Below are 16413 nucleotides of genomic sequence, written 5' to 3'. Positions count from 1 at the left end.
GCGAGAAGTTCTGAAAGTAAACAAATGTAACTAGATTGTTAAATGATATAAAAACAAAGAACACAACCTTTGGAAGATAATACTCTTCAATATTGTTTTACAAAATTCGCCCGTTAGAACGTTCAGAACCGCTTCATAACTCAAACCGAGCCAGAGAAAAAGCCTTATTCACGAAGTGGAAGCTGTTGTTATGAAAGAAAACTCTCTGGCAGGTAAATCCATAGGGTAGTAGCTGGACTTATTTATTGACACAGTTAGAAGATAGTATACAATGTTGCGAAGGTTACAAGGTCCCATTGGTTTGAAACACACCTTTAAACTAACAGCTGCTTCATCAGGAGGGCCCGGCATGGCCAAGCGTGTTAAGGCGTGCGACTCGTAATCTGAGGATCGCGGGTTTGCATCCCCGTCGCGCCAAACATGCTCGCCCTTTCAGCCTTAGGGGCATTATAATGTGACGGTCAATTCCACTATTCGTTGGTAAAAGAGTAGCCCAAGAGTTGGCGGTGGGTGGTGATGACTAGCTGCCTTCCCTCTAGTCTTACACTGACAAATTAGGGATGGCTAGCACAGATAGCCCTCGAGTAGCTTTGTGCGAAATTAAAAAACAAACAAACAAACAATTCATCAGGAATATGGCTGTATAAACTGCAATCACATCAAGCTTGTTCGACCACATACCTATCAAACCTTCTGTTGCAACTGTTATCAACCTTTGTACTTTAGATCTCCTAAAATATGGTCTTGGAAGCCGACGTCTGCGTATTGTGGAGAGCCTTTGAAAATTTTGTCAAAAGCGTATTTTAAAATTGGCTTCATCATCTTTCATAAAAAGTTGTTACAATAGAAATTACAGTGACAAATAATAGAAGATAATCATACTGTCAGGTTTGATTGGCTGGTTTTTGGCTACAAAAATGATGACAACTGATAGACAGCAACCACCGTTAACATGGGCTACATTTCAAAAAAATATTTTGTTTAATCTTTTCGGTCAGAACTGGCCCCAATGCTCAAAGAGATAACATCAAAGTAAATGATTTATTTTTCTCGTCTTTGCTTCTGGTATGTATGAACTCATCATAACAAATGCTTTCACGTATCTACAGATATGTAACAGATTAAACCCTCTGTGACAACCTGCTTGATCTTTAATAAATTTTATCTGCTAACTTCCGACAACAATTTTAAATATAGTAATACGTTTATAACATAGAAAGAGGAAATGTACATTTTTGAAACAAAAATCATTCCTGAATTCACAGTCCTGTTATGGCTTAGTTATAACCACAACCTTGAGATGGCGCTGTGTAACTTTAGCGCCCTTTGAAAACGTCAGTAACGAGTCTCACCCAGTTTTATAGCAAGCTCACCAATACCACATGTAGTTTCGATGATGATACGGAACATGGAGTAACGCTGAACTTATTAAAATCATTGTAACATATTTGCTGGAAGAAGAGACTGGCGAAAATAATTTTTATTTCATCATTAGTTACTATCCTGCACTCACGGCTTTTCAAATGTTTGAAGATATATTGTAAGTTTTGACTGGCATAATTTTACTAAAGCGTGTTCCTTCCATATTTTTTTTATTTTTTGAATTTTTATCTGTTTCTTTACCATTGTAAAACCATATTTTTTGCCATCTGTCATCTTTCAGTTGCGTTGTCGTGGTATCGTTTAAAGTTGATTTTATATCATAAACTGAATCATAATTTTAATTCCTGTATTTACGCAACCCAAAACTAGGAAGTCGGTGTAATTGGATAAATGAAGATCATTGATAAAACAATTAAACAAACATTTTGATTAGGTGCAAATAAGAATGGACAATTCTACAAAATACTGACAATCTTAAACATTTGTCAAAATGGCATAAAGAAAATGGTGAACCTAAAATAATTCAGAGTTAATTACCAATGACAGAAAGTATCTGATGTAACTCAGATTTTATCTTTATATTCTAGTTATATAAAATATTTCAGTGGTTCAACTCGTCAAATAAGTGAACGTCTAATAAGGTTATTTGGATCATAATTCAATAGTTGAGTTATAAACGATGGATAACTCAACTAAAACAGTAAATGCACACAGAAAAGTGATATTTTCTCGACTGATCAATCGAAGAAGGTTCGACAATGAAGAGTTAGAATCCTTGTATCAACGTTACACCTTTAAGATTCAACAGTCTTCGATCGTTAGTGTTCTGGCATTGTTTATCTTCCTTACGGGAATTTTAACAATTCTACACATTGTCTTTGTTAAAACTGCCTCTGCTGCAAATTTGTACTTCATATTACACTGTTTAGTTTTCTGCACTATCCTGTGTTTCATCTATACGAAATGGCATAAAGATTCTTACTTACTGGCTTTGTGTTACGTGATCTTATGTTTCTTTGTAACCTTCTGCCTGGTTTGCATGCCAGTGGATCTCGGGACACGAGGAACATGGGGGTTAGGATCTTGGGGTGCATCACACAGTGCTGCTGATGGGGTATGGGAAATAGTTTATTGCTTATTTGTGTCATACACTATGTTGCCACTGAGAACAAGGGTATCAATGACACTTGGACTACTTCTGCCAACTATACACACAAGTGTGGCTTCAACAATGACACAAGAATTTCCAGGACTATTGAAGCATCAGGTAAGTTACATGTTGGTCCAATTATGTTGTGTGACTTAGACGTTGAACAATATAGTGCTATACATTTTTATTTGTTTATTGGATATATCGCAAAGCTATTGCAAAGCTATAAGTGCTAATCATCCCTAATTTAGAATTTACAGAGAAGAGAGAGAGAGTGGCTTGTAAACGTGAATTCTTGGACCACTCTTATTACAATATAAAGTGGGATTGATGGTCATGTTATAACACTACCACGGCTGAAAGCGTAAGTATATTTGCTGATGTGATGTTCTGGCCCTCTGTACTTTAAACGTTCTTATTGAAGATCATATAGTAAAAATAACTCAATTTTTACAGTATCTCAAGTACCCCTATAACATCTATCTATCTATATATGTATATTATTAATAAATTGATTAACTATAAAGTTTGAAAACAGAAATTCCTCACTGATTTTTATTCCTTGTTTATGTTGCCGTGTTGGAGTGTATGATCATCACAACTGCTTTTTGGTTTGTTCAATAAATGTTATTAAAGTTTTGTAAACTATAGCAAGCTCTTTTGTCTTAATTTTACATATCAATCACAAAGGTAATTCATATTACCTTTATATTACATTTATTTATATTTATTTTATTTACTTTTTTGTGATAACAGTTTTGAAAGTTTTTGCACTCTACATTTTTCTGTGACTTTCTGTTATTTACGCTATCCATTTATCTGATCGCTCATACTGTATTTTTTTATTCTTAAACCAAAAGAAATGATGATGCTGCGAAGTGATTCTCATTTTTCATTTAAAGATGTTATGAAGATTTTTTTTCATGGACGTAACAATTCAATTTTCTTATCCCTTCCCTAATCTACACGTAGGAATGTTTAAATTATTCCTTTGAAATTACCGAAAAATGGGCAGCACTTTCTTTTTTATAAGATGTAATTAACTTAAAAAGTAAATGCTTGTCAATGCAAAGCGCTCTTTTAAATTAATGTGCCATAGCTGTTTTAATTAAACATCAGTATCATCAAGTATAAGCGATCTTTTATCATCTTCTAGCCAAAGAAAAACCATCTCAAATTAGCTCATTTAAAAAAATAAAGACAGGTTTTTAAAAAAATTGTCATATTAATAATTTTAGAAATAAATTAAGTTACAGATGAATTAGTATTCAACTTTGGTTTCAGTTTCTTTATGGTTAAGGTTTCTTCATTCTTTTCATCTTAATCCTTATTATTAAAACTGCGTATTATTTCAAACTTCTTTCACGTCTAGATTTCTGTCATATTCTTGATATAGTTTTATTTAAATATTTGAAAAATTATCACTATAAAGACTCAGTTGCTCTTTTATATGTTTCTCTAAGCAATATAATTTCGTGCACATCAAAAACAAACATATTGATAAAAATATAAAACCGCTAAAATTTATTAATTCTGTCTTTTATTAGGAAAAAAATGTTTTGTTTTTAACACAAATTTTAAAACTTAACATACTGAAATTGATGAATTGTTTGACTTCAAAATATTTTGTGTTTTATTTCCAAGTACCAATTCATAAAATTTTAAGCCTAATAGACACCATAAATTTGTTGAAAATACCTTTATTAATTTTAAGAAGAGAACAATGTAATTTTGTTTAGATAAAACAAACAATATTTTTTGATAAACAATGAAATTACAAAAGAAAATAGCTCAAACATTTGTTTTTTGGATCTTGAAATTCACAACTTTGTCAATTATTTCTAACATGAAAGTTATCATAAGTCAATAAATACATCATTCTATAGTCGCTTTCTAATTTTATAGTTAAGTACAAGGTCAGTTTCATAAGTATCTTATTTTATAGAACTTCTAAAATCAATCATAGGTATCTTATTTTATAGAACTTCTAAGATTAATCATAAATATCTTATTTTATAGAACTTCTCATAATACCAGTGACAATCATTATTTATACAGAAAAATAACTTAAGTCGAAATTATATTGTTAAGAAATTGTTTTCCATTATCGTTACTCAATAAAATTTTAAAGTGTTTCTTTAATGGTGTGTTCACTCATCTTAAAATAACTATGATGTTCCATGAACATCAATCAGCCATGCGTCATTTATAACATCGTAAAAAGAAGATAATCTTAAGGCTAGTGTTGGTAACTATTCAAAGGTCAGAAGACATGTAGACCAAATAAATAATTTGATGTAACTTCACATTAATAGAAATATATATTTTCAACAAAGAACAATATTTAAGAAACGTTGATCTTTAAAAAACTGAACCAAAATTAAATGCTAAAACACACAGCAATGCGCTACAGTGGCATACGAAGAAAGGTGTTTGAAGTCATGAATTCAACTCACAACTCTGCCAGAATAATTTGAATATGACATCCAGCATATGAAACTGGTCATCGAATACTCGACTATAAATAAATATTTACGGGTGTATTTCTTAGAAAAGGTTAAAGACGATAACGTAATCCAATACATTTTTACTTTTCAGAAATATCTGAAAAAATCTTAATACGCAATACCAGTACACTTTCGTGGTTTTGTTACCTAACAAGTTTCCGAAGCTGACACGACAATCATTATCTGAAATTTAGAAAATGTTTCAATGTAATTTTATGTACTTTATTGGATTGAATGAAAAAAACTCTACTAGGATCAAATCCAGAACCAAATGACTTGAATAGAGAACTTAGTAAATGCAAGAAAGAGGGAAATTATGGGTATCTATTATGAAAAAGAACTGAGTGACGCGTTTTCTTCATTCTTTTTGGCATGTTCTGTATTAACAGTATTGTACATTTTAGTGACCACTAAGTCAATGTAATCAGTCTTTACTTTGGGTGGTTTGAACTTTTATACATGTTCAAAATTTTATATAGCGACAAATATAACATTGAATTATCATGCAATGCTACATGGTAATGTAATTTTATTGTTTTTTTTTAGTTAAGCACAAATCTACACAATGAACTAGCTGTGCTCTATCCACTACGAACATCGAAACTCGATTTTTAGGGTTTAAATCCTGACATCACTGCTGTGCTACTAGGGGGTTTAATTTTATTGATAAGGTTTTTCCCATTACTTATGAGTTCCCAGTAAACACCTAACTGTACAGGAATGGTAATAAGTTATCTCGTATTTCTATTACAAATTATGTCGCTGAATGTTTGTCTGTTAAGGTTGTTTATACATTCTGTAACCGTGTTTTTTGTGTATAACCATATCAAAAATACGTCATCAAACTACTTATGCAAGCATTTTGGTCTTAGAGAAGTTGTTTTGAATGTGTCCTTTTCGAAAGATACCAAATAAGAGTAATAGGTGTAAGTTTGTGATTATACATTCTTATGGTTGGCATTATTTAAATCATGTCAGAAGTAAGTTGTATTGAAATGCATATTATGGGGAGGATCACCATTTGTATAGTTCTTTGAAAGCTCTTTTGTTTTCAAGCAAATGGTATAATCAATTTCTCTAATATTTCAAAGAGCTTGTTCATTAGTGACGATCAGAAGTATTACACTGATTACTGTATATTGCGAAATTATCATGGTTGTTCTTATAATATCTATGAAATGAGATATTATGTATAAGAAAGAGTTTTACCGATTGGTGATAATATAGATTTACATGATATCTAGCTAAGGGGTAGAAAGGTGAATCTCTGCAGCTAAGTAAGAAATGGATAAGATAGATAATGGGTGTGTGAATGCGGTGCTTTGCGAGATATACCCGTAGTTGTTTGACCATTTCTGTTCTGTAAGCAAACTATTACCGTCAAATTTTAACTACCATTTATGATATCTAGAAAACTAATTAATATATCATAGAAATTAGTTTATCATCCAACATTGATTATGTTAATTGTTAATAAATATTATAATTCAAACTAAAGTGTTCTTGTTTACATATATCAGTGAAAGCGATAGGGAGAGAAGGAGGTCGTAGACAGTCAGGTGGTTTGGTAACACTAGGTGTGGTCCTCCTGTGGTAAGATGACCAATGTCCTCCAGTGTTGTAGACAGTCATCTTTGAAATTAGTATTCCTTAGACATTTCTCTCTGCTATTTTTCCTCAGGTATGAATGTGACAAATCTTCAGTTCACTTGGCGGTAATACATAAGGAACTGTTCGGGAACGTGCTTTAAATCAAATATACTTACTGTTAGGCATGTCGTCCATGGTGCCACGGCTCGCATCTGCAGCGACTTGTCACTAATATTAGCGTATCCAAACTGTTTTTAGCAAGTAAAACTAAATCTACTTATTGTAAAGAACATATGGATAACAAAGGATTCTTCTGCACGTTACTAGTTATTTCAAAATAACATGATTTGTAACAGTTTTAACGTATAAATATAAGAACTACTGTATTATATTTTATAGTGATTAATACTTACACTTGTTTGATAAGTTATGAAAAATTAAATAGTCGTACCATAGTTTTAAATATTTTATTCTAGACTAGGCTTGCAATTGAATGGTCAGATTTTACTATTATTACATTCTTTAGAAATTATTAGTTTATAATTTTAAGGTAAACTTTCATTTTATGTGTCGCTGAATTTCTTATTGCTCCTTGTCATTTTTTTATGCAAAAACTCTTTCAATATTTCGTTACACTTGTGCAAGGTCGATAAGACACTATCAAAAATAATTTTTTACTTGCACGAGAAGTATTTTTTGCAAATGGAAATATAGTTAAACTTAGTAATAGTAATAAAGGGCTAGCTCAGTGACACTCTGGACAGTTTCTGAACAGAAATCATCCTGCTTAGGCTCGTAGAAGTTTCAACTGTCGACTTGAATTAAAATTATATAAATCTCGAATAAGAAGAAAAATAATGTTTAAAGCTGAACTAAACCACTTATAAAATTCCGAACTAGTTTCTGTGATGCATTTGAAGTAGGTCCATTGCTACAAGAGATATGATAAACAAAATGATTGAAACTAAAAAAAAAAAAAAAAAAACGTGAAGGCTATGGATTCACAAAAAGCTGTATTCGCATTTGTACGTTTTCTACAGCTCGTGTGTATGTCTTTCCTGACAGGAAAAATAGCAAAAACATTACATTAGTGTACACATTTGTTTAAAAGCATTTAAGATGGCCGTTTCTTATTGTTTATACGCTTTAGAGTTACTACTGATTCAGCTGGAAAGTCGAAGTGGTAATTTATTTGTTGATCCTATACTGTCAAATAGCAATAATCTTACAGAGATATTGATGATATTCTAGACTGTCCAAATCTCTGACCAGTTGTGTTATTGTCATAAAAGAACTGCACGTTGTCCTAATTTAGCGAGATCTGTAGCCACCCTGCAACTGCTTCTGTGTTTAACCAACGTCTAACAGAAATATTGCTTTCCATATCATAGAAGATAAAACTACCTCCGGTCACGTCTTAGCATGTTTCTCTGTCAATCGGCAAGTATTTGGACACTCGGATATTGTTCAAACTGTTGAGAACACAATATGTTTCTTTCACTTTGATCTGTCATTGAAATATGTTATGTGAGACAACATTTCTGATCACCTGATACTTGTTGTGAATAAAAGATAAGCTTATGAGTGTCATTGAAGTTATTTGACAAGGATATTAGCCCCCTGTCACAGCAAAATTATCGATTATCCTGGTATTCGCATGAAAAACTTCATCTGACAACTTTATCCGGTTATCGCTTTTAAACGTACTCTTCAGATCTTCAGCGACGTATTGTTGTTGCTGTTACAAAAGTAAAAATCGATGCGTATCGTGATTTAAAAAAAAACTTTTAATCTTGAGCAATTTTTAATCTTAAACAATCTTGAGAATTTGTAAACATTATTAAATGAAAGAGAAATTGCGACAAGAAAATTAATGTTAAGACTTTATTTTTCAAAAATATATTTAAGTCAATATTTGTTGAAATCTGTGTGTGTATAACAATAACTGGCGAAATGTTAGACTGAAAGCCAACAGGACTAGCACGTACCCTTGGACCTTCCAAGTAAGTGACATAATTAAGTTGGTGAACCTGACTCCACTGTATTACCTCACGGGGCCCTATCGCTTCCTCGTTGCATCGCTCAGCTTATAATACAATATCTAAAATATTAAAATAAAATGTATTTACAAATATGGGAACGAAGTACCTTTGGTAGATCAAAATCCAGTTCACGAATCTAACAATAAGCTTTGAATGTTGTAGACTAACGAGCCCCCGCTAGTACAGCGGTATGTCTACGGATTTACAACGCTAAAACAACCGGTTCGATTCCTCTCGGTGGGTTCAGCAGCTAGCCCGATGTGGCTTTGCTATAAGAAAATGCATAGACTCATGAGTCTAAAATCTATAATAGTTAGCGTGCATTAAACGATCAATCTGGTATTTCTGCAGCAAACCACTTGTGGCGTAATCTCGGTGAAATTTCATGAGATTAAAACATTTGGGCAGTTCCAAGTTCAATTACTAACTCAACAACACAAACTAACAATTAGAACTGTATTTATAATAATATGATCTTAAACTGTACGAGTAGTAACAATTAATGAAACTTATTATAAGAAGAATAGAGTTTTGTTTAATGTCTTAAAGCTTACTAATGTACAAAGTATGAATGGACACGTTTACGAGTCTGCGTGAAATTATTTTGCACTAATAAATATCAAAAATCACTTTTACTGCGAGTCTAATTCCAACTAAAGCGCTTCCATGAAATTAGATGGAAAATAAAATGTGGGCTCAGAATGGTATCGTAGTTTGAATGCTTGACATTCAATCTGAGAGGTGCGGGTCCTAATCCCATAGCCAAATATTCTAGCCTTTTTAATCACGAGGAGTGGGTTGTCATAATGTGACGGTTAAATTTACTATTTGTTATAACGGCTTAAGATTTTATGATGGGTGGTGTTAATTAGATTTTTTTGCCTCTTAATGAATCACTTCTAAATTAGGGACTAATAACGTAGATAGCCAACAAGTAGCTTTGAGTGAAACTTCAACAAACAAACAAAAAATACTAAATGCATCTGTTGCAAATATGATTATTGGATAACAAAACAACTGCTCTTAGGGTTGAAGGTATCTCATCCTCGTTCATGTCTTTTAAACCTTAAAAAAATAAGCTAAAGCGTTCGAACACATCTTGATTATATAGTATTTTTTATGAATTTAGTTTTATCAAAGCATGCCCTTTTTTGTTTAGTTTTACTACATTTTGTTTTATGCCTTTCGAGTTCCCTTGTAGAAATCGTACCCAGGCTACGCTTTAGAGCATTGATATATGCTGCGTGAGCTTTCTTACTCTTTTGTTTGTCAATTTGTAGTTTTGTCATATTTTATTGTTTATTATTTTAATCTTATTGTACAGTTTCGTGGAGTTCAATTTACTCTATATCTTTCTAATTTACACGGTTTAGGTTATCTTTCATCTGAGTCATTAATGCTGATCTTTTTATTGTACTATTTGTATATTACTGTAGTCTTACTTCATTACATTCATGCTGTTCCAAATCAGTTCATAATGATGTGCCTCGTTTTCATTTCATTGTACTAATGTGTGATGTTGCTAATTCTGTCTGTATACAATGAAGAATGTTGTTCTAAAAATATAATGAATTGTAGCGTTAGTTCAATGTGCGATGGTATTAAATTAGGTTTGTTTGTTTGTTTTGAATTTCGCACAAAACTACTCGTGGGCTATCTGCGCTAGCTGTTCCTAATTTAGCAGTGCAAGACTAGAGGGAAAGCAGCCAGTCATCACCACCCACCACCAACTATTGGGCTACTCTTTTACCAACGAATAGTGGAATTGACCGTCACATTATAACGCCCCCACGGCAGAAAGGGCGAGCATGTTTGGTGCGACCGGGATTACATTAGGGTATATCACTTTGCATTCCCTTGATACCTGTTTTACGCGGTTTTTTATTATAAGTAATACTTGTTTCAGAATTTAATATGTTAATTCACGTTTATATTCTACATTAGTTCTGGAGAAATAAAGAAAAACACGACTGCATTTTTAACAAACTTCCTTATTAATGCTTAGAACATCTTACACCAATTGTAACTGTATGTTTCAAAATTTACACGATTTGTGAAGAAAGTCTATGTAATCAAATTTAATGTTCCTTAGATAATTTTTCTTGGAATTAATTTCCTTAACAGTCGTTATAGTTTTGATACATACAACTATACTTCATTTATTAATCTACTTACTATCCCATTAAGTTTTTCAACTTTGCATCGTCTAATTAGTTTTTATTAATATTGAAGTACAAAGTAAATAAAACTCAAAATAGAGTTTTATAGTATTCTTAATTCTGATTGTCTGCAAATAAGTTAGACATCCATGTTTTGTATTCGTGCTATATCCTATATATCCCAGGATAATCTTACGCACTAAAGATTTGGGATTATTCATCATGAGTAAAGACTTTAATGCAAAATACCATTCACATGTGTTATTCAATTATATGTTCTTGGTTTACTCATAAATCGTTACTTCTATAAATATTATAAGCGATATTATAATCAAGTTTTGAAATGCATTATGTTGAGTTACTCGATAGATTACAAGCGCTTAGAAACTAAAATGACTGACTTAACATATATTTTCATTTTAAAAAAAATAGAAAAAATGAAGATACAGCTTCATGGTGTTCTAATCCCGAAACAAAACAGTTTTAAAAATTTCAGCAAATTTGAGAGAAATATAAAAGAACATAAGCGACCAAGTGTTAGAAATATATCATTTAATTCACTTTTGGATTTAAGAAATTTGTCAAAGTTTGTATGGACAACGCTAAATAGCAACCATTTCCCATACGTTTATCCTATAAAAAGTTTGAAATTCTTTCCTAAAGGTGGAATTTTTATACAGATCTGGAGCAACCAAAAACTGTTTGTCGTTAAGAAAGAGATAATTGTATAGCATCATATGTGCAAATTGCCCATCCATACATACAAGTCAAATGTTAATAATAGTTATAGCACCTTCAATGATGAGATGAGAAGAGATGTGCCAGGAGGTTCCAGAATATACTTCATGAGGCGCAAACTTCGTGTTCGAGTGATTGGTTTTTCAGGTTAATCGCCTGAGGGTCACGAAAATCAAACCAGTTCAAATTATTTCAAATGTTTCCAATATATATTTCTGTATATACGGATAAATCACGAAATCAATATCACTCAGGAAAGTACGAAACGCACGATAAAAATAAGAAACCAATTTTTATTTTATTACAAAATAAAGTCTTAATTTACACTTAATATGTAAAATCGTTAGTCATAGATTCTCTCCTGTGAGAGCATGTGTTATCATGACCAAACAACAAGAATTAGACAGTCTTGAAAGCGTCGATAACCATACATTTTGATCCGGATTGGGAAAGTTAACCAACTCCCGCGTATTATGAGCGAAAGGAAGTTTAATGTTTTCTAGCTACCCTCTTAGGTGTTTGTTATTATATCACATATTACTACTGGATTGTTGTGCCAACGTAACCATTTGTAACATGAGATAAAACAGTAACTCCCAAGTCTCTACCTAAGAATTTGGAGGTTGTAAAAACCTATTTTCATCACATATTCAAAGTATGTTTTATTTTCTATACTTTGAATATATAATTTATGGTCTGAAGATTTGTTATACCATTATATATGATTTATTAAAAATGAATACTTATCAATAAATAAATAGAATGATATTAACTCTGTCCAAATCAGATTGAATAATGTAAAAATAATTCTAAACTTCCTAGAAATTAAAAAAAATCACAACTTTTTTTTGAAAAATAATAAAGCATACCAATACCTGAAATTATTTCCTTGTAGTATGACTGATGCTAACAGTAAGGGTTTAACTATTTCCTGCCAGGGTTGAACATGTTTCAGTATAGTATTCTAGACTTTATAGTATTCTGAAGTTCCTGATTCGAGTATCTTTATCAACAAAATCCAAAATCGTATTTTACCCCTTGGATATATTATAATAATTGCAATTCATTACCACTATTCAACCTGATTACAGTAGTCAATGCTTTTTGGCTGCATTAACTTTGTTTTATCACTTTAAACTTAGGGCTATACGATTTGTTTTTCATAAATCTTTTCGCATATTACTTTTTCTTACGCTTGCATCTACTATCACAGCAGTGGATTGTATTCCCTCCTACCTATATGTTTCTAAACAAACATACTTTGTGCCAGCAATTTTCAAGTATGTACAAATTGTCACCTAAATTATAAAACGTAACGCGTGTTTGCTTTTAAATAACATCTTCTTCGTGAGTTATATAACTTTTTAAATCAGCAATTTTTCTACTTGAATTATGCCAAATAAAGACACCTCGTGGCTCAGAGGTAGGTCTGAAGACGTATAATGCTTTAAACTGAATTTTAATACCCATGGATGGTACAGCAAACACACCAAGTTTTGTAAGTTCGTGCTTTTCAAAAAATAAACCGAAAGACAAGTTAAAAGATATCTATTTCCGAACTCTTTGTTTAAGAGTTTATTATCAGATTTTTAAAACGTCTTATACGAATTTTACTTTCCTTGTAATGCATAAAGTGTAATTTATAGCTTAGACTACACACTGGTCACTTTCTTTAGTTAAGTTAAAAATATGTTTCCTAGATACACGTTTTACTTCGATTTAGTGTGTGAAGTCTTTGTACTAGCTCAAGATGCTTCTTTAGAAAAAACTCGTCATAGTTCATAAGAAATCGTTATTTCGAAGATTTATGAAACTTTTCCACTAGGCTATTCTATTCAGATTTCGTATATGGGTGTAACACAAAAAAGACATGTTAGCTATTTGTAGTTTAATACGTAATGAGACGTGTTTCAAATACATATATATTCTTGTTTGAAAAACGTTGTTGTTAAACGCGAAGATGTGCAATGGGATCGAACTCTAAATTTTAGAGTCATAAACTCTCAAGCATACTATGAAAAATATATATGTGGGGGATGTGAGAAACGTTTAATAGTACTAATTTTCCTAATTCCTGATTCAGATGTAATAAGTGATATTTTAATATAATTTAGTTTATTTCTGTTTTTTCTTACAAAAATGCGAATATCACGCTTTCAGGATGTCTAATATGAAATACTAAAAAAAACAGTGAAATAAAGTGGCTTATTTTTAGTTTATTTGTGGTTACTTTATAACATAAAACTTACTTTAGTCGTTCCACCTTTGAACTAACACACTAGAAATAAAACAGCTAATCAATACCTTCCTCTTCGACAATTCTTAGACAACTTTTGACTGACTGAATAGCTGTATTTAGCTATCATTCCTATAATGTACCCAAAATTAAAAATTGGGTTTGTTGTCGTTGTTTATTTGTTTTCTCGAGATAATAAGACACGAATGATGAACCCACATATCAACAGATCAGTACGCTACACTCTTGGCCACGCTCAACCCCCTCTTCAGTAATAGTTTAACACATTGGCTCCCACACGACCCACTGGTGAGTGACGCTCTACTTTCTTTTTTAAGGGACACTTATTGATTAGGACACAACGGCTACATATACACTCTTCCTAAAAAAGTAATTGTAAAATAACTAGTGTGACCCGAAAAGCATCAGCGAAATAGGTTTGGGAGCCAACATGTTAAAATCGAATATTTTTCTTTTTTTATGTATTGAAGTTCAAACAGTAAGAGGAAATAAGAAAAACATTTTAACCTTAGCATTTTGTGCTACGAAAATAAAAAATAAAAGATTAGTTAAAACTACAATAAATAGCTTATTCTATACTCTATTAGCTATTTAAAAGATATTTTTCTTTGAATTACATTTAAAGCAACTAAGGTTGCAAATGAAATTATGCACTCTTCTTTATAGATTCTCCTCGGTGGTCTGGCATGGCCAAGCGCGTAAGCCGTGCGACTCGTAATCCGAGGGTCGCGGGTTCGCGCCCGCGTCGCGCTAAACATGCTCGCCCTCCCAGCCGTGGGGGGTGTATAATGTGACGGTCAATCCCACTATTCGTTGGTAAAAGAGTAGCCCAAGAGTTGGCGGTGGGTGGTGATGACTAGCTGCCTTCCCTCTAGTCTTACACTGCTACATTAGGGACGGCTAGCACAGATAGCCCTCGAGTAGCTTTGTGCGAAATTCCAAAACAAACAAACAAAATAGATTCTTCGTCACTCAAAATCTTCTATCAGAATTGGTAATTGTGTAAACAAAATTTTTTCTGTTATATTCTAAAGTCAAGCGATACACAGAAAATTGTTTTGAATTTTGCACAAAGCTACTCGAGGGCTATCTGTGCTAGCCGTCCCTAATTTAGCAGTATGAGACTAGAGGAAAGGCAGCTAGTCATCACCACCCACTGCTCACTTTTGGACTACTCTTTTACCAACGAATAGTGGGATTGACCGTCACATTATAACGCCCCACGACTGAAAGAGTGAGCATGTTTGGTGCGACCGGGATTAGAACTCGCGACCCTCAGATTACGAGTCGAATGCCTTAATACACTTGGCCATGCCGGGCCACACAAAAATATAGTCTTTTCATTAAGTTAAGTCATGAATAATTACGCTGGATATATTATTCATTAATTTTGTTGAAAGTAATAAAAATACGATTTTTAACAGAAGCACCATTCTGCTTTTTCTTCGTTCTGCTTTTTTTGTGCAGTCTCAACAAATTTTGATCAATATGTTTAATACTAAATGAATAATTTCACGACTGATAGACAAAGTCAGATAGACAAAGCAAATACAGCCGATAAACGAAGATATTCCTGGCAAAAAAAGTGTGTATGTTTGTGTTTTTTATAGCAAAGCCACGTCGGGTTATCTGCTGTATCCACCGAGAGAAATCGAGCCCCCTGATTTTAGCGTTGTAAATCCGTAAACGTACCACTATACCATCTGGAAACCTTTTCCATGTTAGCGGGAACCCTTTTTTATATACATATTAATATTTTCATCATAAGAATTTATTTTTAATTAAACAATGTTTTAGAATTAGTGTTCGTGTTCGACTAAATTCTAGGATAGTTTCATTAAGTTTACGAGGAATTACTGTCTAAGTGTGTGTGTGTGTTTTCTTATAGCAAAGTCACATAGGGTATCTGCTGAGCCCACTGAGGGGAATTGAACCGCTGATTATAGCGTTATAAATCCGTAGTCTTTCCGCTGTATTAATTAGTGGGGGGCAGGAATTACTATATTTTCTTATTAATCATAATTTCAGAAATGTAACAATATATTCGTTCCATATAAACTAGAGTTATTTAGTTATTCCAGAAAGTGTTTTTCTTTTTCAAAGTTAAATATTTAGGTATTCCCAGGCTCTTGAACTGATGCAAATACGTGGATAGAATATAGTAATGATTATAGTTTACATATAGAAAGTTTTGAAACTGCCACGTCTTCTTTCTCTAGATATTTAATAACTATCTTGCCGTTCCAGCCTAATAGAACCCATATGTCAATTCACGAATTGTCTGAGATCTGGTTTAGTTATGTTTTTATCTCATAACATTAAATTACTTGTATGAAACTCCTGCAGGTGTTCAATTCATCTGCGCCTTTTCATTTGGAATCTATTGAACAGTAAACTTGGGGTTATAATTAAATGGAAACCTGTTTTGTAGAAGATGATCGTTCATCTAAGTCTATATTAAGGTTGCAAGAACAAGAACTGCATGTTATTGAACAAAATTAATGTTTTGTTGCGTAAGTATAAAACCACTTTGAAGAAAATAAACCACACTCTAATTAAACATATCAGTAATAAACAAATAATTTTA

At 32.4% G+C, this 16413-nt stretch overlaps 1 protein-coding gene across 1 annotated transcript in view; it reads left to right on the top strand.

Annotated features, from left to right (window-relative positions):
• Nucleotides 1–1401: 1401 nt before the first annotated feature.
• The window catches only part of LOC143252810 (adenylate cyclase 1-like), a 122392-nt gene continuing 107380 nt past the window's right edge, over nucleotides 1402–16413 (top strand). The window contains exon 1 of the mRNA XM_076505531.1: nucleotides 1402–2650. Within this exon, the coding sequence (XP_076361646.1) occupies nucleotides 2063–2650 (588 nt within the window). The 5' untranslated portion in view covers nucleotides 1402–2062. The remainder of the gene's footprint in view (nucleotides 2651–16413) is intronic.

The sequence above is a fragment of the Tachypleus tridentatus genome, chromosome 6, assembly GCF_004210375.1.
Source record: "Tachypleus tridentatus isolate NWPU-2018 chromosome 6, ASM421037v1, whole genome shotgun sequence".
Classification (NCBI taxonomy): domain Eukaryota; kingdom Metazoa; phylum Arthropoda; class Merostomata; order Xiphosura; family Limulidae; genus Tachypleus; species Tachypleus tridentatus.
Note: the sequence above shows the minus strand (reverse complement) of the source record. Positions and strands in the feature narration are given on the sequence as shown.